This window comes from Tachyglossus aculeatus, chromosome 17 (genome assembly GCF_015852505.1).
Source record: "Tachyglossus aculeatus isolate mTacAcu1 chromosome 17, mTacAcu1.pri, whole genome shotgun sequence".
In the NCBI taxonomy this organism is placed as follows: domain Eukaryota; kingdom Metazoa; phylum Chordata; class Mammalia; order Monotremata; family Tachyglossidae; genus Tachyglossus; species Tachyglossus aculeatus.
In genome coordinates, this window is record NC_052082.1 from 53074130 (window position 1) to 53095578 (window position 21449).

General features: G+C 58.5%; 1 protein-coding gene across 2 annotated transcripts in view; it reads left to right on the plus strand.

The window, feature by feature from the left end:
* Window positions 1–21208, plus strand: part of WDR81 (WD repeat domain 81) — a 37627-nt gene extending 16419 nt beyond the window's left edge. Inside the window, exons 1-11 of one of the 2 annotated variants that reach the window (XM_038759079.1) lie at window positions 9376–9426; window positions 10215–13912; window positions 14179–14286; window positions 14832–15028; window positions 15177–15367; window positions 15457–15622; window positions 15756–15921; window positions 16546–17226; window positions 17826–17968; window positions 18084–18263; window positions 20805–21208. In XM_038759079.1, coding sequence (XP_038615007.1) covers window positions 10249–13912; window positions 14179–14286; window positions 14832–15028; window positions 15177–15367; window positions 15457–15622; window positions 15756–15921; window positions 16546–17226; window positions 17826–17968; window positions 18084–18263; window positions 20805–21131 — 5823 coding nt within the window. In that variant the 5' untranslated portion in view covers window positions 9376–9426; window positions 10215–10248 and the 3' untranslated portion in view covers window positions 21132–21208. Of the gene's footprint in view, window positions 1–9375; window positions 9427–10214; window positions 13913–14178; window positions 14287–14831; window positions 15029–15176; window positions 15368–15456; window positions 15623–15755; window positions 15922–16545; window positions 17227–17825; window positions 17969–18083; window positions 18264–20804 lie in introns of those variants that run through there. The other variant, XM_038759081.1, reaches the window with a different exon arrangement.
* Window positions 21209–21449: the final 241 nt, after the last annotated feature.

Consider the following 21449-nt stretch of genomic DNA (forward strand, 5'->3'; position numbering starts at 1 on the left):
CTCCCCAAAGCCCCTACCTGTCTGGCTGGTGGCAAAAGAGTCATGCTGGGGAGGTGGTGATGGGAAGAGCACAGGCCAGGAGAGGATAGGATGGCCCTCCCCTCCAATGAAATATCTAACTGGGGCCTCTTCAGGATTGGATGGCCCTCCCCTCCAACGAAATATCTAACTGGGGCCTCTTCAGGATTGGATGGCCCTCCCCTCCAACGAAATATCTAATTGGGGCCTCTTCAGGATAGGATGGCCCTCCCCTCCAACGAAATATCTAATTGGGGCCTCTTCTCCTGAGCTTTTCCATCTCCTACCTCCCTTCACATCCCAGGAGACTCTTCCCTCCACAAAATGATGGAAAGCTCCAAATGAGGCTTTATGCGGGACATTCGCCGACCTGCTATAGGGGTGATGGAAAAACAGCAGATTTCCCTTAAACCAGCCCCCAGGAGCGTGCTGTATACATGTATATATGTTTGTACATATTTATTACGCTATTTATTTAGACTGTGAGCCCCCTGTTGGGTAGGGACTGTCTCTATATGTTGCCAACTTGTACTTCCCGAGCGCTTAGTCCAGTGCTCTGCACACAGTAATTGCTCAATAAATACGATTGAATGAGTGAATGCTTGACGAATGAGGGAAGGGCTCTCAGGCTTGGGGCACTGAGCCGGAATCCAAGCCTCAGCCGCTCACTGCCTCTTTAAAAAGTGCTGCCTCTGACCAACAGCCTCGCCAATTTTTGGACCACTGAGGAGATGGTTTCTTCCTCTTTGCCCAATCAGAGGCCGGAGAGGTTGGGGGAGGGATGGGCAAACCCAGCTGAACCCAATGACTCCGCAAAAGTTCCCCCGAGCCGTGACTTTACCGGTTACTTAAAGGGGCAGATGCGGATGATGATGATCATGGCATTTATTAGGCGCTTACTCTGTGCAAAGCACTTTTCTAAGCGCTGGGGGAGGTTACAAGCTAACTCTCTTCCTCCCTTCAAGGCCCTACTGAGAGCTCACCTCCTCCAGGTGGCCTTCTCAGACTGAGCCCCTTCCTTCCTCTCCATCCCCATCTTACCTCCTTCCCTTCCCCACAGCACCTGAATATATGTATATATGTTTGTACATATTTATTACTCCATTTATTTATTTTACTTGTACATATCTATTCTATTTTATTTTGTTAGTATGTTTGGTTTTGTTCTCTGTCTCCCCCTTTTAGGCTGTGAGCCCACTGTTGGGTAGGGACTGTCTTATATGTTGCCAACTTATACTTCCCAAGCGCTTAGTACAGTGCTCTGCACACAGTAAGTGCTCAATAAATACGATTGATTGATTACAAGGTGGTCAGGTTGTCCCATGTGGGGCTCACAGTCTTCATCCCCATTTTACAGGTGAGGGAACTGAAGCACAGAGAAGTGAAGTGACTTGCCCAAAGTCACACAGCTGACAAGTGGTGGAGCTGGGATTTGAACCCATGACCTCTGACTCCAAAGCCCGGGCTCTTTCCGCTGATCCATGCTGCTTCTCTATACGGAACACTAGAGTTTAAAAAAAAAACACAAAGAGAGTTGGGAACAGGAGGAAGCTTCTCAGAGGCTCTGCTGGAAAACGGGGTGATTCCCCTCATCTTGAGCCCCCTCCTTCCCCTCCCCACAGCACCTGTATATATGTTTGTGCATATTTCTTCCTCTATTTTACTTGTACATATTTATTCTATTTTGTTAATATGTTTGGTTTTGTTGCCTGTCTCCCCCTTCTAGACTGTGAGCCCGCTGTTGGGTGGGGACCGTCTCTATATGTTGCCAACTTGGACTTCCCAAGCGCTTAGTACAGTGCTCCGCACACAGTAAGCGCTTAATAAAGACGATTGAATGAATGATCTTGGCAGCACCAGAGTCAGCTGCGGGGCCGGGGGTCCCCGGGAATAGCTGAATCCCTCTCCCTTCCAGTAGCCCCAGTGAAAATTGTTTGGACAGTTGAGGGGCCTGTCCGGTTCTCTGCGCCTGACGGGTGGGGATTCAGCTGCAGGGATTTAGGGGAGTGGGGTGCACTCCATCCCCCATACCTGAGAGCCTCCCTTTCCCAAGCTTCTCCCACTCGGCCCTCCTAGGGGATGGGTTTGGATGGTTGCAGCTTTAGAAGGAATGGGGAAGAGGAAAGCGGATGCCCCTCCAGCCAGACCTAGAGAGGGCCAGGGAAGTTTGGGGTGTGGATGCTGGCCCTTTAAGGAAACTTCCTGCCTTTAGCCCCAGTAACAGCTGATTGCCGGAAAGTGGGTGACCTCAGGGGACGAATCAGCTGTTTCCACATCCAGCCCATGTGATTTTCTCTCCCCCGGAAGGAGCTGAGCCAAAAAGCCCATGTCAGGCCCCTTTCTTAGGGGAACAAGGTTTAGCAGAGGGATAGGGAGGCCCAGGCTGGGTTTAGAGCAGCTGCATAGTATTATGTCAGTTTTTGGGAGTCTGACTGCCTCCCCATAGGAGCCCCAGGGCTAGGGGAAGGAATGACAGGCATTTCCTAGTAATGCTGTTAGCACAGATTCCTCTTGCCCAGGATCCTGCCAGAAGGAAGAGAAAGGAGGAGGAAAAGGGGGAGGAGACCTTGCTCTAGGGCTGAGAAGGCCTCCCCATCAAAGCAGGTTTCATCTCAGGCCTGGCCTGGATGTTTTTTGGTGGGTCCTTGGGGATGCCATCCGCCTCCTCCTCTAGACTGTAAACTTGCTGTGAGCTGGCAGTGTGTCCGCCAACTCTGTTGTACTCTCACAGGGCTTAGAGTTTCCAAGCGCTTAGTACAGTGTTCTGCATACAGTAAGCGCTAGATAAATACAGTGGAATGAATGCATACTCTCTGCAAATAGTAAGTGCTCAATAAAAACCACTGAGAATGGTGATGATGGGGAATTAACTAAATGGGCACCCTGGCCGCTTTCACGCTCCAGATCCAGTTGGAAAGGGGTGACTCAGTCGATCAGTGGTATTTATTGAGAACTTACTATACGCAGAGTACTGTACTAAGCTCTTGGGAGAGTACACAAGCTTAAAGTGTTCCCTTGGAATGAAGGCCACCCTGGGTTTTGCGATATAAGCTTCAGCCCCTGCCCCTGGAGTCCTGGCCGTTTCCCCCGACTCTGTGCTGCTGCCAATCCTTTATTATCATTATTATTATTATTATGATACTTGCTAAGCACCTACTGTGTGCCAAGCACTGGGGTAGATACAAGTTAATCAGGTTGACCACAATCCTTGTCGTGTGTGGGGCTCACAGTCTAAGTAGGAGGGAGGGAGAATAGCTATTTAATCCCTATTTTACAGTTGAGGAAACTGAGGCACAGAAAAGTGAAGAGGCTGGCCCAAGGTCACACAGCAAGCAGTTGGCAGAGCCACCATTAGAACCCAGATCCTCTGACTCCCAGGAATCTCACAGAGAGATGCTAACACTTCCAGCTCTGTGAGTCCAGAAGTCCAGTTCGGTCCCGGATCTGCCCAGACTCCACTAGACAAAGGAAGACATTGGATCAGGCCAAAGCTGAATCGGCCCCTGGATGGGAAAGGGATTGGACTGGAGACTGCGGTGTCTGCTGCCAGAGCACAGAAGCAAGATAGATGTCTCCCAGTCACCCTGTTTCGTCTTCCCGGGTACACAACTCACTCATTCAATAGTATTTATTGAGCGCTTCCTGTGTGCACAGCACTGTACTTAGCGCTTGGGAAGTACAAGTTGGCAATGTATAGAGACGGTCCCCACCCAACAACGGGCTCACAGTCTAGAAGGGGGAGACAGACAACAAAACCAAACATAGTAACAAAATAAAATAAATAGAATAGTAAATATGTACAAGTAAAATAGAGTAATAAATCTGTACAAACATATATACAGCATGGCTCGATGGAAAGAGCCCGGGCTTTGGAGTCAGAGATCATAGGTTCAAATCCTGGCTCTGCCAATTGTCAGCTGTGTGACTTTGGGCAAGTCACTTAACTTCTCGGTGCCTCAGTTCCCTCATCTGTGAAATGCGGATTAAAACTGTGAGCGTCATGTGGGACAACCTGATCAATCAGTCAATCGTATTTATTGAGCACTTACTGTGTGCAGAGCACTGTACTAAGTGCTTGGGAAGTCCAAGTTGGCAACATATAGAGACGGTCCCCACCCAACAGCGGGCTCACAGTCTACAAGGGGGAGACAGAGAACAAAACCAAACATACTAACAAAATAAAATAAATAGAATAGATATGTACAAGTAAAATAAATAGAGTAATAAATATGTACAAACATATATACATATATACAGGTGCTGTGGGGAGGGGAGGGAGGTAAGATGGTGAGCCCACTGTTGGGTAGGGACTGTCTCTATATGTTGCCAACTTGTACTTCCCAAGCGCTTAGTACAGTGCTCTGCACCCAGTAAGCGTTCAATAAATACGATTGATTGATTGATTGATTGGAGAGGGGGACGAGGGGGAGAGGAAGGAAGGGGCTCGGTCTGGGAAGGCCTCCTGGAGGAGGTGAGCTCTCAGTAGGGCCTTGTAACCTGATCGCCTTGTAACCGCCGCGGCGCTTAGAACAGTGCTTTCTACGTAGTAAGCGCTTAACAAATGCCATTATTATGATACTGGTGGCAACACTGACCTATATGCAGCTGACAACCTTGACAACTCAGTGTTGTCAGCCCGGTGTGGGGGCTTCAGGGCCTCCCTCTCTGGCCCAGAGCTGACAGGACACCCCCGCCTCCCAGCAAGGCGGAGTCCATCCCACGCTGATGGGGGCATCTCTCACACTGGTGCTCTGCACACAGTAAGCGCTCAATAAATACGATTGATGATGATGGCTCCGCCAGAACCACCCACCGCAGGGCCGAGGAGGAGGAAGGGTGGGGCGGCTGTAACTCCAGATAACGCCACTAGGGGGCATTGCCCAACCAAATTTGAAGGGGTGGGGAGCCTGGGTACCACATCCTGCTCAAGGGAGATCAATCAATCAATCAATCAATCGTATTTATTGAGCGCTTACTGTGCACAGAGCACTGTACTAAGCAGTTGGGAAGTACAAGTTGGCAACATCTAGAGACAGTCCCTACCCAACAGTGGGCTCGCAGTCTAGAAGGATGGTGGGTGCCAGCCGGGCTGGACTTCTGGATGTGCCCCAGGCCGCCCGATCAATCAATCAATCAATCAATCGTACTTATTGAGCAATTACTGTGCGCAGAGCACTGGACTAACCGCTTGGGAAGTACAAGTTGGCAACATCTAGAGACAGTCCCTACCCAACAGTGGGCTCGCAGTCTAGAAGGATGGTGGGTGCCAGCCGGGCTGGACTTCTGGACATGCCCCAGGCCGCCCGATCAATCAATCAATCAATCAATCGTATTTATTGAGCGCTTACTGGGTGCAGAGCGCTGGACTAAGCGCTTGGGAAGTATAAGTTGGCAACATACAGAGACAGTCCCTACCCAACAGTGGGCTCACAGTCTAAAAGGGGGAGACAGAGAACAAAACCAAACATACTAACAAAATAAAATATATAGAATAGATATGTACAAGTAAAAATAAATAAATAAATAGAGTAGTAAATATGTACAAACATATATACATATATACAGGTGCTGTGGGGAAGGGAAGGAGGTAAGATAAGGGGGATGGAGAGGGGGATGAGGGGAAAGAAGGCCCCGATTTGAAATCCTCAGTGTCCCCAGCCCCATCTCTTCTCTCTTGATCCTAGTTTTCAATGCTGAAGGAGTTTGACAAGCTGTCAGGATGGTGGGACAGTGTTCTGAGGCCTGGCTTGGACGTTGCTCGGAGCACTCCGGAAGCGGGACTGGTGCAATTGCGTTACCTCCTTCCTTTCTCGAAGAGCCCTCTGGGCATCTTATCGAAGCAGCGTGGCTCCGTGGAAAGAGCCCAGGCTTGGGAGTCGGATCATGGGTTCTAATCCCGGCTCCGCCACTTGTCAGCTGTGTGACTTTGAGCAAGTCATTTAACTTCTCTGAGCCTCAGTTCCCTCATCTGTCAAATGGGGATGAAGACTGTGAGCCCCCCGTGGGACCACCTGATCACCCTGCATCCCCCCAGTGCTTAGAACAGTGCTTTGCACATAGTAAGCACTTAACAAATGCCATCATCATCATCATCATCATCAACTGTAAAATGGGGATTGAGTCCTGCTCCCTCCTAGAATGTGAGCCCCAAGTGGGACAGAGACTGTGTCCAACCTGATTATCTTGCACCTTCCCCAGCACTTAATAATAATAATAATAACTATGGTATTTGTTAAGCACTTACAATATGCCGAGCACTGTTCTAAGCGCTGGGATAGAAACTAGGTCATCAGGTTGTCCCATGTGGGGCTCACAGTCTTAATCCTCATTTTACAGAGGAGGTAACTGAGACTCAGAGAAGTTAAGTGACTTGCCCAAAGTCACACAGCTGACAAGTAGCCGGGCAGGGATTAGATCCAGGGTCCTTCTAACTCCCAGGCCCGGGCTCTATCCACTAGGCCACACTACTCCCCTTGTCATGGGAGGGGAAATTCTTAGAAACCAAGAGAGTCCTTCAACCCTGCCAAACCTCTGTGGGATGAATCACACCCAAGACCCCACTCCCCGTCATTCATTCATTCAATCGTATTTATCGAGCGCTTACTGTGTGCAGAGCACTGTACTAAGCGCTTGGGAAGTACAAGTCGGCGACATTCAGAGACGGTCCCCACCCAACAACGGGCTTCATATCTCTGACCTTCCCCTCGGCCTTCAGGTCACTTCCCGGCACAAACGGCTTCCTTGACGGGACGAGCCGCCGGGGTCGAGTCACCGGGAGGCGGGCGGTCCCTGGGCTCTGAGCTGTGGTGTGGCTGGCAGCAGCTCCTTTCTCCAGGAGGTTGTGGCCTGGACTCTGGTGTTTGGGGGGAGGAGCAGTTGCTGTGTTACAACAAAGCTCCTGCTCTTCCTCCCTCCCCCATTCCAGGCCGACTCAGAATCAGGGACTCTCCTTGGGACATTTTGGAGCACCGGGAAGCAGCGTGGCCTACTGACAGGTGTTACTTTACTTCTCTGTGCCTCAGTTACTTCATCTGTAAAATGAGAATGAAGACTGTGAGCCCCATGTGGGACAGGGACTTTGTCCAACCTGATTAGTTTATATCTACCCCAGAACTCAGACCAGTGCTTGGTACATACTAAGCACTTAACAAATACCATTAGTATTAGTATTACTGGTGAGGGATGGGTGCCGCTCTTTGGCTTGGTATCTTATCTTCAGGTGGGTTGAGGGGTGGCAGAAAGAAACCCCAGGGAACCTGAGGCAAGTGCATGGGAGGGATGAATCCCTGAGCAGAGGGCAGAGATTTCCAGCTTCTCTCGCAGCCTTTCCCTTAGTTCTCTCCTCTCCGAGTTGAGGACATTCATTCACTCATTCATTCATTCAATCGTATTTATTAAGCACTTACTGTGTGCAAAGTACTGAGCGTAATGGGCCCAGCCTGGCTTCCCTGCTGGAGGCCAGGGTCTTGTCCAAATCCCTAATTTTGACTCATGGTCCCTCCTTATTCACCTCACCCTGTGGAGCCAAAGTGGGACGTGAAGAGGAGAAGCTGCAAGGCCTAGTGGTTAGAGCATGGGCCTGGGAGTTGGAAGGTCCTGGGTTCTAATCAGCTCTGCTGTCACTCGGGCAAATCACCTCACTTCTCTGAGGCTCAGCTCCATCATCTGGAAAATGAAGCAGCGTGCCTTAGTGGAAAGAGTACAGGCTCGGGAATCAAAGGTCGTGGATTCTAATCCCTGCTCTGCCATCTGTCAGCAGTGTGACTTTGGGCAAGACACTTAATTTCTCTGTGCCCCAGTTACCTCATCTGTAAAATGGGGTACAATGAGACCCACGCGGGACAACCTAATTACCTTCTATCTACCCCAGTGCTTAGCACATAGAAAGCACGTAACAAATACCACTGTTATTATTATTATTATTGCTATGGGGATTAAGACTGGGAGTCCCATGTGGGTCAGGGACCGTGTCCGACCCGATTAGCTTGTATCTGCCCCTGTGGTTAGTACAGCGACAGACACATAATCTGGGAAGGAGGCCCCTCCTTCCTCTTCCCCTCCTCCCCCTCCCCCCTGCCTTACCTCCTTCCCCTCCCCACAGCACCTGTATATATGTATATACATGTGTACGTATTTATTACTCTATCTACCTCCTTCCCCTCCCCACAGCACCTGTATATATGTATATACATTTGTACGTATTTATTACTCTACCTCCTTCTCCTCCCCACAGCACCTGTATATATGTTTGAACAGCTTTATTATTCTATTTATTTTACTTGTACATATCTACTACTCTTTTTTGTTAATGATGTGCATTTAGCTTTAATTCTGTTTGTTCTGACGACTTGACACCTGTCCACGTTTTGTTTTGTTGTCCGTCTCCCCCTTCTAGACTGTGAGCCCATTGTTGGGTAGGGACCGTCTCTCTATGTTGCCGACTTGTACTTCCCAAGCGCTTAGTCCAGTGCTCTGCACACAGTAAGCGCTCAATAAATACGATTGAATGAATGAATTTGTACATATTTATTCTATTTCTGTTATTTCGTTAATATGTTTTGTCGTCCGTCTCCCCCTCCTAGACTGTGAGCCCGCTGTTGGGTAGGGACCGTCTCTCTATGTTGCCGACTTGTACTTCCCAAGCGCTTAGTCCAGTGCTCTGCACCCAGTAAGCGCTCAATAAATACGATTGAATGAGTGAATGAATGAATATTAGAGTGAATATTGAATGAATATTAGACTGAATATGAATATTAGACTTTTAGACTGTGAGCCCACTGTTGGGTAGGGACTGTCTCTATGTGTTGCCAATTTGTACTTCCCAAGCGCTTAGTACAGTGCTCTGCACATAGTAAGCGCTCAATAAATACGATTGATTGATCAATAAATATGATTGATTGAATATGTACATATTTATTCTATTTCTGTTATTTTGTTAATATGTTTTGTCGTCCGTCTCCCCCTTCTAGACTGTGAGCCCGCTACTGGGTAGGAACCGTCTCTAGATGTTGCCACCTTGGACTTCCCAAGCGCTTAGTCCAGTGCTCTGCACACAGTAAGCGCTCAATAAATACGCCTGAATGAACGTAGTAAGCGCTTAACAAATACCACCGAAGGAGAAAAAAAAAAAAAGAGAGACCTGTTTCCAGTTGCAAAAGGATCTCTCCGAATGGTGCAGGCGGAGGACGGCGGGGCCGTTGGGGAGGGTCCCGGGGGTCCCGCTGCCCCCCACCCCCCTAGCCCTGGGCCCCCTGGGCTCCAGCCACGTGCACTTGTTTCCGAGTCAGGGCGCTCACGTGAGCGGCGTCAGCTGACCCAACATGGCTGGGGCCCGGCCCGCCTTTTCCCGGGACTAAGGCGGCCTCTGCCACTGCCGGTGCCCGCCTGCCGACCCGCCAGCAGCCCCAGGTGAGAGCCTGGCACCGGGCCCGAGCCCTCCCTCCTTCCCCTTCCTTCCTCCTTCCCCTCCCTCCCTGCTTCCCTCCCCCTGCCTCTCCTTTCTTCCTGCTTCCCCTTTCAATCAGTCAATCGTATTTATTGAGCGCTTACTGTGTGCAGAGCACTGTACTAAGCGCTTGGGAAGTACAAGTCGGCAACACAGAGAGACAGACCCTACCCAACAGCGGGCTCACAGTCAAGAAGGGGGAGACAGAGAACAAAACCAAACATACTAACAAAATAAACCCTCCTCTCCCTGCCTCCTTCCCTCCCTTGCATCCCTTCCCGCCTGCCTCCCCCCTGCTTCCACTCCCACCTACCTCCCCCTCTCCCCTACTTCCCCTTCCTCCCCCCACCTCCCCAACCTTCTTCCCCCTACCCCCCTTCCCTTCCCTCCTTCCCTACCCCTTCTCCTCCCTGATCCCCCTCCCCGGGTGCAGACACCCCTGAGCTGCCCAGTGGGGAGGTGTGAGTCAGGGGCGGATGGACAGACAGACAGACAGACAGACAGAGAGCATCTCCAGTGCCCCTTGCCCCGGGAGCAAGTGAGCCCGGTGGGCAGCTGGACCTGGGCCTCCCGGCCCTAGAGGGAGCGCGGGCCGAGAGGCCGAAGGAGGGTGGGAGAGAAGGAGAGGAGCAGCTGAGAAAAGAGGAAGAAGCTGGGGAGGAAGAGGCGGGAACCTGGCCGGGCCTGGAGGATCGAGATGGCTGGGCCCAGGGTGGGCTGTTTCACTGTCAGCCCCGCTCTGCCCTTCCAGGAACAAGGGCGGAGCGGCTCGCCCGGCTCCCGACATGGCGCGCCCCGGCCCTGACCCGGCCTACACCGGCCCCGCCGTGGAGGCCCTGCTGCGGAGCGTGGAGCGGGACCTGCACATCGACCCCCGGCAGCTGGCCCCCGGCCCCGGCGGCACCCACGTGGTGGCCCTGGTGCCCACCCGCTGGCTGGCGAGCCTGCGGGAGCGGCGGCTGCCCCCGGGCCCCGGAACCCGGGCCGAGGGACTGAGCGAGGCGGAGGCCAGGACCCTCCTCCAGCGCTCCGTGCAGAAGCTGCCGGCCGGCTGGACCCGCGTGGAGGTGCACGGGGTGCGGAAGCGGCGGCTGGCCTACCCGCTGGCCCCGGGCCCCGGCCCTCCGGAGCAGGGCGAGGCGCCCGATACCCTCGCTCGCTTCATGCGGGACGTGGCCGCCCAGAACTACCGGAACCTGTGGCAGGAAGCCCACCGGACCCGCACGCGGCCCTACGGCCTCGGTCCCTCCCCGCCCGCCCCGTCCGCCCTGGACGCCGTGCGCCAGGCCCTGCAGAGGGTCTACGGCTGCCCCTTTCTCCAAGTTGGGAGGGGGGCCCGCTGCCCGTCTCCCGCCAAGGATGGGTCCCCGGGCCCCTGGGGGGGCCCCCCGTGCCCCAACCTCCTGCGAGCCGAGGCGCTGGTGGAGTCTGCGGAGATGCTGTACGTGCTGCACCCCTACGTCCAGTTCTCCCTGCACGACGTGGTCACCTTCAGCCCCGCCAAGCTGACCAACAGCCACGCCAAGGTCCTCTTCATCCTCTTCCACGTGCTGCAGGCCATGGCCGCCTGCCACCGCCAGGGCCTGGCCTGCGGGGCCCTGTCCCTCCACCACGTGGCTGTGGACGAGAAGCTGTGCAGCCGGCTCCGGGTGGACCTCAGCGCCTACGAGGAGGAGGAAGAGGGGGAAGAAGAGGGGCAGGGAGAGGAGGAGCTGAGGGCGAGGGCCGGGAGGGATGGGGCCGGCAGCGGTCCGGCCCGGGGAGCCTCCCCGCGCGGGGAGCTGAGGGGGATGGTGTGGGACTGGGTCCACGGCCGCCTCAGCAACTTCGACTACCTCATGCAGCTGAACCGGCTGGCCGGCCGCCGGGTCGGGGACCCCAACTACCACCCGGTCCTGCCCTGGGTGGTGGACTTCAGCAGCAGGCACGGCGGGTTCCGGGACCTCAGGAAGTCCAAGTTCCGCCTCAACAAGGGCGATAAGCAATTAGACTTCACCTACGAGATGACCCGGCAGGCGTTCGCGGCCGGTGGGGCCGGCGGGGAGCCCCTCCACGTGCCCCACCACATCTCGGACGTGCTGTCCGACATCACCTACTACGTGTACACGGCCCGGCGGACCCCCAGGGCCGTGCTGTGCGGCCACGTGCGCTCCCAGTGGGAGCCCAACGAGTACCCGGCCAGCATGGAGCGCATGCAGAGCTGGACCCCGGACGAGTGCATCCCCGAGTTCTACACCGACCCCTCCATCTTCCGCTCCATCCACCCCGACATGCCCGACCTGGACGTGCCCGCCTGGTGCCGCTCGACGGAGGAGTTCGTGGAGGCCCACCGGGCGCTGCTGGAGAGCCCCGAGGTGTCGCGGGAGCTGCACCACTGGATCGACCTCACCTTCGGCTACAAGCTCCTGGGCAAGGAGGCGGTGAAGGAGAAGAACGTCTGCCTGCACCTGGTGGACAACCACACCCACCTGGCCAGCTTCGGGGTGGTCCAGCTCTTCGACCAGCCCCACCCCCAGCGGCGGGTGGGACCCCCGCCCGCCCCCGCCGAGCCGCCGCCCCCGGCCCGGCCCCCCGGCCCCGGCGTCCGGGAGGTGGCCGGCCTGGAGGACGGGTGGGTCCCGGCGGGGGGCGGGCCGGTGCCGGAGGCCACCGCCTGCGACGCCGGCTGGACCGGGGACCGACCGGCCGGCGGCGAGGAGGAGCTGGAGCAGGGCACCGAGGCGCTGGATTCGCTCTCTCTGACCGGGAAGGCGGCCGATCAGCCCTGCCCTGGGCCGCCGGCCGGCCGCCCCGTCCGGAGGAGCCGTGCCGGTGGGACGGAGCCGGCCGACGGCGACCACGCCGCCGCTGACCGGGGCAAGATCGTCCTGCCCGAGGGCTTCAACCCCCTGCAGGCCTTGGAGGAGCTGGAGAAGCTGGGGAACTTCCTGGTCAGATCCCTGAACGGCGGCGGCGGCCGGCCGGAGGGGCCGGAGCCCCCCCGCGCCCCAGCCCCCCGGAAGCTGGCGGACCTCTTCCAGCGGGACATGCAGGCGCTGGGCGTCCTGATCGCCGAGATCGTGTTCGCCCCCAGGTTGCGCTCGCTGCGGCCGGGCGCCCCGCTCCCGGACCGCCTCGTCTGCGTCCGTGGCCTCTGCCGCCGCCACCCCAGGGAGATCCCCGGGCCCCTGCAGCCGGTGCTGGACACGTTGTTGCAGCTCGGCCGCCCCCAGGGATCGCCTCCACCCGAGGGGCCGGCCGGGGGCCGCGGGGCCGCCCGGCTCTGGGCGTACCCCCGGATCTCCCGGGGCCTCCCGCCCCCCTGTCCCGCCCAGCTCCTCAGCCCCTTCAGCGCCGAGGTGCCCTTCCCGCCCTACTTCCCGGCCCTGCACCAGTTCATCCTACTGTACCAGGCCTGGAGCGGGGAGGGGGAGCACCAGGGCCGGGAGCTGGTCTTCCAGCTGTGGCGGCGGCTGGACGGGGTCCTGGGCGAGATCACCCCCGAGGGCCTGGAGATCCTGTTGCCCTTCATCCTGTCGCTGATGTCCGAGGAGAACACCGCCGTCTATGCGGCCTGGTACCTCTTTGAGCCCATCGCCGGGGCCCTGGGCCCCAAGAACGCCAACAAGTACCTGCTGAAGCCCCTGGTCGGGGCCTACGAGAACCCCCGCTCCCTGCGCGGCCGCTTCTACCTCTACACCGACTGCTTCGTGGCCCAGCTGGTGGTGCGGCTCGGGCTCCAGGCCTTCCTGGGGCACCTGCTGGCACACATCCTGCAGATCCTGGTGGGCGTCGAAAGCCCGCAGGAGGAGAGCCGGACCCTGGCGGGGGCTGCCGAAGACGACGCCAAGGAGGGCGAGGAGGAGGACGGCGGCGGGGGCAGCCCCGGCCTGGGGGCCTTCGGGGAGGAGAGGGAGATGGAGGGCGAGCCCGGCCCCTCCTCCGGGCTGGGGCTCCTGGATTACACGTCCGGGGTCAGCTTCCACGACCAGGCCTACCTGCCCGAGAGCGAGGACTTCCAGGAGGGGCTGTACGTGGCCGATTCCCTGCGGCCCCAGGAGCCCGAGGCGCTCAGCCTGGGGCGGCTGAGCGACAAGAGCAGCACCAGCGAGGGGTCTCTGGGCGACGGGTCGCTGGGCGAGGGCCGGCCCGGGGACTCCGACTCCCAGAAGGACAAGAGCAGCCTCCAGTCCGGGGACAGCAGCCAGGACCTGAAGCAGAGCGAAGGCTCGGAGGAGGAGGAAGATGGGGAGGAGGAGGAGGAAGAGGAGGACGAGGGGGCAGAGGACCAGGAGGAAGGGGACGAGGAGGAGGAGGAGGAGGAGCGGGATGGTGCCGTGGCGGGGCAGGACCTCGCCCTCTCGGACCCGGCCATCTCCATAGATGCCGTCCTGGCCGATGACGGCGGGGAAGTGGAAGAGGAGGAACTGAGTGACCAATCGGAGGACAGGGAGCGGAAGATCCTCCTGGGTGCGTTTGCCGCCCGCCCCCGGGGAGTGAGGGGGGAAGCGGACGAAGGATAGCCCGACCCCGGGTGGATCCCGGGCATCGCCAGGGTCGATGGCAGGGTGTGGCGTTGGGCCGGGCTCCCCCGGCTCACCCGGGGCTTGCTGCCTGACGGGGGTCGGGGAGGAGGGGGCTGGGCAGGGCAGCTCCCTGGGGTGGGTGGGGTTCGGCGTTGTCCAGTAGGAGATAACCTATCTGCCAGCCTCACCCTCACTCCTTGCCCTCCCCAGACACAGCCTGCAAGATGGTGAGGTGGCTTTCGGCCAAACTGGGCCCCACCGTGACCTCGCGCTACGTGGCCCGGAACCTGCTCCGCCTGCTGACGGCCTGCTACGTCGGTAACGTCTGCGTGCGTGGGGGGGGACCCGGGGACCCTCCTGAAATCACAGCACCTCCAAGGGGCCTTCCCTGACTTCAACCCTCATTTTCCCTACCCACCCTTCCCTCTGCATTGCCTGTGCTGTAGACCCCATAAGCGCTCTGAAACTCGCCCCAGCCCCATAGCACTCGTGTAGAGATCCTCGTACTCGATTCTCTCCCCCCTCCGTAATTTATATTTGTGTCTATGTCCCCCGGAAGACTGTCGGCTCCTTGTGGGCAGGGATTGTGTCTACCGACTCTGTTGTAATGAACTCTCCCAAGCGCTTAGTACGGTGCTCAGCACCCAGCAAGTACTCAGTCTCCCTCAGTAGACTGTCCGCCCCTTGCAGGCAACGATCGCGACTGCCACCTCTGTTCTTTTGTACTTTCCCAAATGCTTAGTACAGTGCTCTGCAGCCAGCAGGTGCTCAATAAATACCACTGATGGATTGATTTGGGGGGGCAGCTTCGGGGCCAGGTGCCTTTCGTAGACAGCCGAGCTCCTTGTGCTGCCCCTCGGCAGGTCCCGTGAGGCAGCAGTTCACAGCAAGCGACAGCGACAGCGACCACAGCCCCCTGGGCTCCGGCAGCATCTACCAGAAGCGGCCAGTGGTGGGGGACCAGGTGTCCAGGCCCGTCCTGGACTGCCTCATGCACGTGGCCCACCTGTACGGGGAGCCGGTCCTCACCTACCAGTACCTGCCCTACATCAGCTACCTGGTGAGTGCCGGGCCCTCCACCCATCCGGCCCTGCCGGACTTCCCCCAGGCTGGGGCCCCCCGGTCCGCCAGGCGTGAAGGTGTGGGGGGCCAGGCCCAGACCCAGAGCCGACGGCCGGGACAGCCTCGCCTTCCTCTCCCTGCCCCAGGTGGCCCCCGGCAGTGGGACCGGGGTCAGCCGGTTGAACAGCCGGAAGGAGGCCGGGCTGCTGGCTGCGGTCACCCTGACCCAGAGGATCACGGTGAACCTCTCTGACACCACGCTCATGGACATCCTCCCCAAGATCAGCCAGGAGGTCCTGCTGCCCGTGCTGGGCTTCCTGACCTCCCTCCTCACCAGGTGAGTCCCGGCCAGGGCCAGACGGGCAGCTCATCTCCGCACCCCGGGGGGCGGGCACGGGCGCAGGGGCGGGTCTAATTTGTGTCCAGTTTCCCGAGCGGCTCCCAGGCCCGCACCGTCCTGTGCATGAAGACGGTCAGCCTGATCGCTCTCATCTGCCTGCGCATCGGGCCGGAGATGGTCCAGCAGCACCTGAGTGACCCAGTCGCCACCTTCTTCCAGGCCTTCTCCCTGCTGCACGAGCTGCAGCAACAGGTGGGCGAGAGGGGCTCGGGGGTCTAAACTGGGATTAAAGGCAGGGGCCGGCCTGCCCGCCTCGGGCCGGGCAGCGACCAAGGCACGCCCATACCCCCCCCCACCAGTTTCCCAATTGACTTTCTCCTCACAGAGCCCGACGCCGGAGCCCCTGAGCCACGGGGCGAGCCGGATGCTGGAGTTGCCCTTCTCGGACGGGCACGTGCGGCCGATGGACCTGTCCGTGCGGGAGGAACTGCAGGAGGTGTTTAGCCTGGAGATGGCCTATGCCACCTATGTGCCCTTCTCCTGCCTGCTAGGTAGTTGCCCGCCTCTCCCCTCATCCCCCATTCTCTTCCCATCTACTCCTCTCCGTCTTCCCCTCCTCTCCCTCACCCCTCTTCCAGTTCCCAGGGTGGCCCGGGGCTGGGGACGAGCCCCAAGGGAGATGCAGTTGGCCCCGACTCTGATGCCCGGGACCTCTCACGCAGGGCCCGGGGTGGAGCAGCGGCAGCAGGATTGTAACTGTCGAGGAGATCCCCGGGGGCTGGAGATCGGTCCATCAGCTGGGGGCCGCACTGATCAATGAATGGCATCTATTGAGTGCTTACTCTATGCAGAGCACTGTACTGAGCGCTCGGTGGTCGTACACCATCACAGAGCCGTCAGGCACATTCCCCGCCCGCAAGGAGCTGGTGCCTGATGGTCTCCCGGTGCAGCTCCCGGGGAAAGCTGAGGCGTCGGTGTGGCCGGTGGCCCCAGGATGGCCTTCCTCGGCCTCCTCCGCGGTGGTCCGCTGCCCTCTGGAAACAGCTTCCGCTTGCTCGTCTCTCTGTGGGAAGGGGGACCCCAACCGGAATCTCGACCGGGGGGCCGGCCCCCCCGGCCGCTGCCGAGCCCCGGTCAGCCCTCAAATGGTGTCTCCTCCCCCACCCCCCGTCCAGGTGACGTCATCCGGAAGATCATCCCGAACCACGTCCTGGTGGGCCAGCTGGCGGCCGCGTACCTGGAGAGCGCCAGCCCTCGGGACCGAGATCCCGCTAACCTGGAGCCCGCGGCCAGCGCCTCCTGCCCGGAGCGGGACCCCCGAGGGGGCGGCCGCCCGGAGGACGGGCACTCGGGCACCTTCGGCAGCGTCCTGGTGGGGAACCGGATCCAGATCCCCGCGGATGTGCAGCCCCTGGGCCCCGGGTCCCCAGGGGCCCGCGCTGGGATGGCCGAGTCCGGCCTGGCCGACGAAGAGAGCGCCCTGAAGCGGGACCTGCCCCGGAGCGCCCATGGGCTGTGCGGGAACTGGCTGGCGTATTGGCAGTACGAGATCGGTGTCAGCCAGCATGATGCCCACTTCCACTTCCACCAGATCAAGCTGCAGAGTTTCCACGGCCACACGGGAGCCCTCAAGTGTGTGGCCCCCCTGGCCAGTGAGGACTTTTTCTTGAGCGGTGGCAAGGACAAGACGGTCCGCCTCTGGCCCCTGTACAACTGTGGCGATGGCACCAGCGAGACGGCCCCGCGCCTGGTCTTTGCCCAGCACAGGAAGTCCGTGTTCTTCGTCAGCCAGCTGGAGGCCCTGCAGCAGGTGGTGAGCTGTGACGGGGTCATCCACGTGTGGGACCCCTACACAGGTGAGGATGGGGGTCGTTGGACTTTACAGCCAAGGAGGGATGGTATCGGCGGGGCCGGGGTCTGCCGTGTTATTATAATAATAATAATGGCATTTGTTAAGCGCTTACTATGTGCAAAGCACTGTTCTAAGCGCTGGGGGAGGGGGGATGCAAGGTGATCAGGTTGTCCCGCATGGGGCTCACAGTCATAATCCCCATTTTACACATGAGGTAACTGAGGCTCAGAGAAGTGAAGTGACTGGCCCAAGGTCACACAGCAGACATGTGGCGGAGCCGGGATTTGAACCCATGACCTCTGACTCCAAAGCCCGGGCTCTTTCCACTGAGCCACGCTGTTTCTCCGTGTTGACTTGGGGACAGGGGCGGGGGGAGAGAGGCAGAGCTGCAAATTTGGGTTTGTGTCCTGAGGCCCTGCCCTTCTCGTCTGGAAACAGGGCGGGGAGGGAGGCTTCCTGGGGCTCATGCAGGGAGCCTGGTGCCCAAGGGGAAGACCTCACTGGAGCGAGGGTGGGGCGTTTTCTGGGTTCGTGGGGACGCCGGGCCATAAAGAAGCCGGAGGGTCCTGCCGATGGTACTAGCCACCCTCCTCTCCCTCCCAGCTAAAGTCCTGCGGACTGTGGAGGCGGACAGCCGGGCACCCCTGACGGCAGTGGCCACTATGCCGGCCCCCCATGCCAGCATCACCCTGGCGAGCGCCGACTCGGTCCTGCGCTTCATGGACTGCCGGAAGCCAGGCCTGCAGGTATTCCGGGCTCCTCCATGGGCAGCGGGCGGGGGAAGCGGGGTGGGCAGGGCTCCTCGCCCGCAGGGGTGCCCTCCGGGCCTCTCACCCTCAGGGACCCGGCCGTCTCTCGCAGCATGAGTTCCGGCTCGGCGGCGGCATGAACGCAGGGTTGATCCGCTCACTGGCCGTCAGCCCCAGCGGCCGCAGCGTCGTGGCCGGCTTCTCTTCCGGCTACATGGTGTTGCTGGACACCCGGACGGGCCTCATTCTCCGGGGCTGGCCGGCCCACGAGGGAGACATCCTGCAGATCAAGGTGAGCGGCCTTGGGGGCTTTGACTGGGGTGGCTCGGGGCCCTGGGGATGCTTTTGGGGGCGACCTGAGACGGCAGAGGCCGTAGTAGCGGTGATGATATTTATTGAGTGCCCACTGGGCGTGTGAGCTACTGTACTAAGTGCCTAGGACGACACAACAGAAGCACAAGGCACATTTCCTGCCCACAAGGCGCTTTAGTTCTGATGGGAAGAATTCCCTGTTGGCTTCAGAATGAGAAGCAGCGAGGCCTAGTGGAGAGAGAGTTAGGTCTGTGACTCAGAAGCACCTGGATTCCAATTTTGGCTCTGCCACTTGTCTGCTGTTGACCTAGGGCAAGTCACTTAACTTTTCTGGGCCTCATTTACCTCATCTGTAAAATGGGGATTAAGACTGTGAGCCTCATGTGGGACAGGGACTGTGTCCACCCCAATTACCTTGCATCTACCCCAGCACTTAATACAGTGGCGGGCATATAGTAAGTGCTTAACAAATACCACGGGTATTATTATTATTATTATTATTACTACTGTTGATTGATTGAAGCACTGAGAAGCCCTAGGCTGGTTGCTGCCTCCTCCCTGGGGCGAGTGAGGTGGGGCTGCGGGAGCATTGGTCTGAGCCTTTAGCCATTCAATAGTAATAATAATGATATTTGCTAAGTACTTGCTCTGTGCCAAGCATTGTACTAAGAACAGGGGTAGATACAAGATAATCAGATCTGGCCCAGTCTCTGTTCCCCATGGGGCTCACAGTCTAAGCAGATGAGAGCTTCAGTATTGAACCCCCATTTTACAGAGGAGGAAACTGAGGCCCAGAGAAGTTAGGTGACTTGCCCAAGGGCATAGAGCAGGCAAGTGGCTGAGCTGGAATTAGAACCCAGGTCTTCTGACTCCCGAGCCTGTTGTTCTTTCCACTAGGCCATGCCTGTTGAGCACTTGCCATGGGCCAAGCACTGTACTGAGCTTTAAGCCTTGAGCTGGGCCCCGACTGCTGAGGGGGAGGAGGCGGAGCCGTGCAATGCGTGGTCTCCCTTCCTTCGCTGCCGATTCTGCTAGTCCCAGCTCTAATGAGTAACCCTTGTCCATATTTGCCTGGCCTCGGGCTGGCGTTGGGGTTCTGAGGCCTTGACCCAGTTCAGGTTAAACAAAGCTCACCCTGGAGGACTGTTGATTGCCGGCGCCATTGCTGGGCAGAGTCCAGGCCCCCACCCCCTCCTGCCACCTTCCCTGGGCTGGGGGTGAGGAGGGTGTCGCCATCCGAGGAGGTGGGCCCTCTCCCCTGCCCGTCCCACGGCTTCATCCTGGGGGACAGGGAGGGAGAAGGGTCTAATCTCCGACTGGAAAGAGGAAGGGGTGCTGCTGGGTGTCTTCCTGAGGGGGATAGGACAGGGGGTCCCTCCCGGCTGTGGCCACCGATGAGCCAGGGAGGGATATCAAACCGGGAGAGAATCTGGCCCGCTCTGGGGAGGACCTTTGTGGAGCTCCTCGGCTCCCGGTGGGCCCCAGGAGTGCCCGGCCCGGGACCTCCGGGGCCGGACAAGGGTTAGTATGTGCCTGGCCCGGCAGGTCGCATGGGAAGGAGCCGTCCCGTTTGCCCTGTCCTATCACCAACCTTAGGGTCCTGGGCGGGCCCCTGGGTGCCCATCTCTTAGAAGGTTGAGGTCCAGGAAGACAGTCCTGGGATGCCAGGCGGCTGCCAGCTCATTGCTGCCCGCCTGGGGGTCCCTGGCTAGTCCCAGTCCCGTCCCCTTAGTGGATCATGGGGTCACCAGGTCTCCCCTCTGGGGATTCTTGGGACCATGAAGGTAACACTGCTCTTCGAATGTGAGCCTCCTGTGGGGTAGGGACTGGATGTGATCTGAGTATCTTAGCACAGTGGACAGGAATGTGTCAGTTCATTGTTATATTGTCCTCTCCCAAGCGTTCAGTACAGTGCTCTGCACACAGCAAGTGCTCAATAAATAAGACGGACTGACTGACTCTATGGATCTCGGACTTGGACTCCCTGGGGAGAAGGGCCAGGCCAAACCTTTCCACCTCCCTCGGTGTCCGGAGAAGGACCGGCGCGGGCTGGTTCATTTCCAGCTGGAATCCAAGCGCAACCGGACCCCTCTTGGGTCTCCTCCCATCCCCACTAGCAGTCAACCCACTGGTCAGTCAGTCGCTGATGTCTGAGCGCTGCGTGCAGACCATTGTACCGGCAGCTACAACTCACTTCGGACTGTGAGGGGGGAGCCCACTCGGTCCTCCGAGCTGATAGCCTAGTGGAAAGAGCACGTGCCTAGGAGTCAGGAGGTCATGGGTTCTAATTCCGGCTCTGCCACTTGTCTGCTGTGTGACCTTGGGCAGGTCACTTAACTTCTCTATGCCTGAATTCCCTCATCTGTAAAATGGGGATTAAGACCGTGAGCCCCGTCTGGGACAGGACTGTGTCCAACCCGATTATCTTGTATCTACCCCAGCACTTTGAACAGTGCCTGGTGCACAGTAGGCACTTAACGAATACCATTATTATTACTATTATTATTATTTCCTGATCCAGGCGGTGGAGGGGGGCGTCCTTATCAGCTCATCCTACGACCACGCGCTGACCGTCTGGAAGGAACTGGAGCAGAAGCCCGTGCACCAGTACAAGTCCGTCTCTGACCCCATCCACACCTTTGACCTCTATGGCAGCGAGGTGGTGACCGGCACCGTGGCCAACAAGATCGGGGTCTATTCCCTGCTGGAGCCGGCCCCCCACCCTCCCAGCACCACTAAGCTGAGCTCCGAGAACTTCCGCGGGACCCTCACCAGCCTGGCAGTGCTGCCCACCAAGCGCCACCTCCTACTGGGCTCGGACAACGGCATCATCCGCCTCCTGGCCTAGGCCTCCATCTCCCGGCTCCCCGGCATCAGCCGTGTCCTTCCCACCCCGGGTCAGGAGAAGCCGTGGGGCAGGGGTTGCTGCCACCCCCGCCGCATGGAGCGGAGGGCATCTTTCCGGTGGCCCCGAGACTTCCACACCGTGTGTGCCTGACACTCGGGGGATGGATGCTCTGCTCCGCGGGGGTCCCGGGGGTGGGGAGGAACTTCATGGGGCTACTACTAACCCTGCTACCCTCAGACCCAGCTGGCACCACCCTCCCACCCAGGAGACTGAGTGCTAGTGCTAGAGGATGGGCCTTGGGGAGCTGGGGCCTGTGTC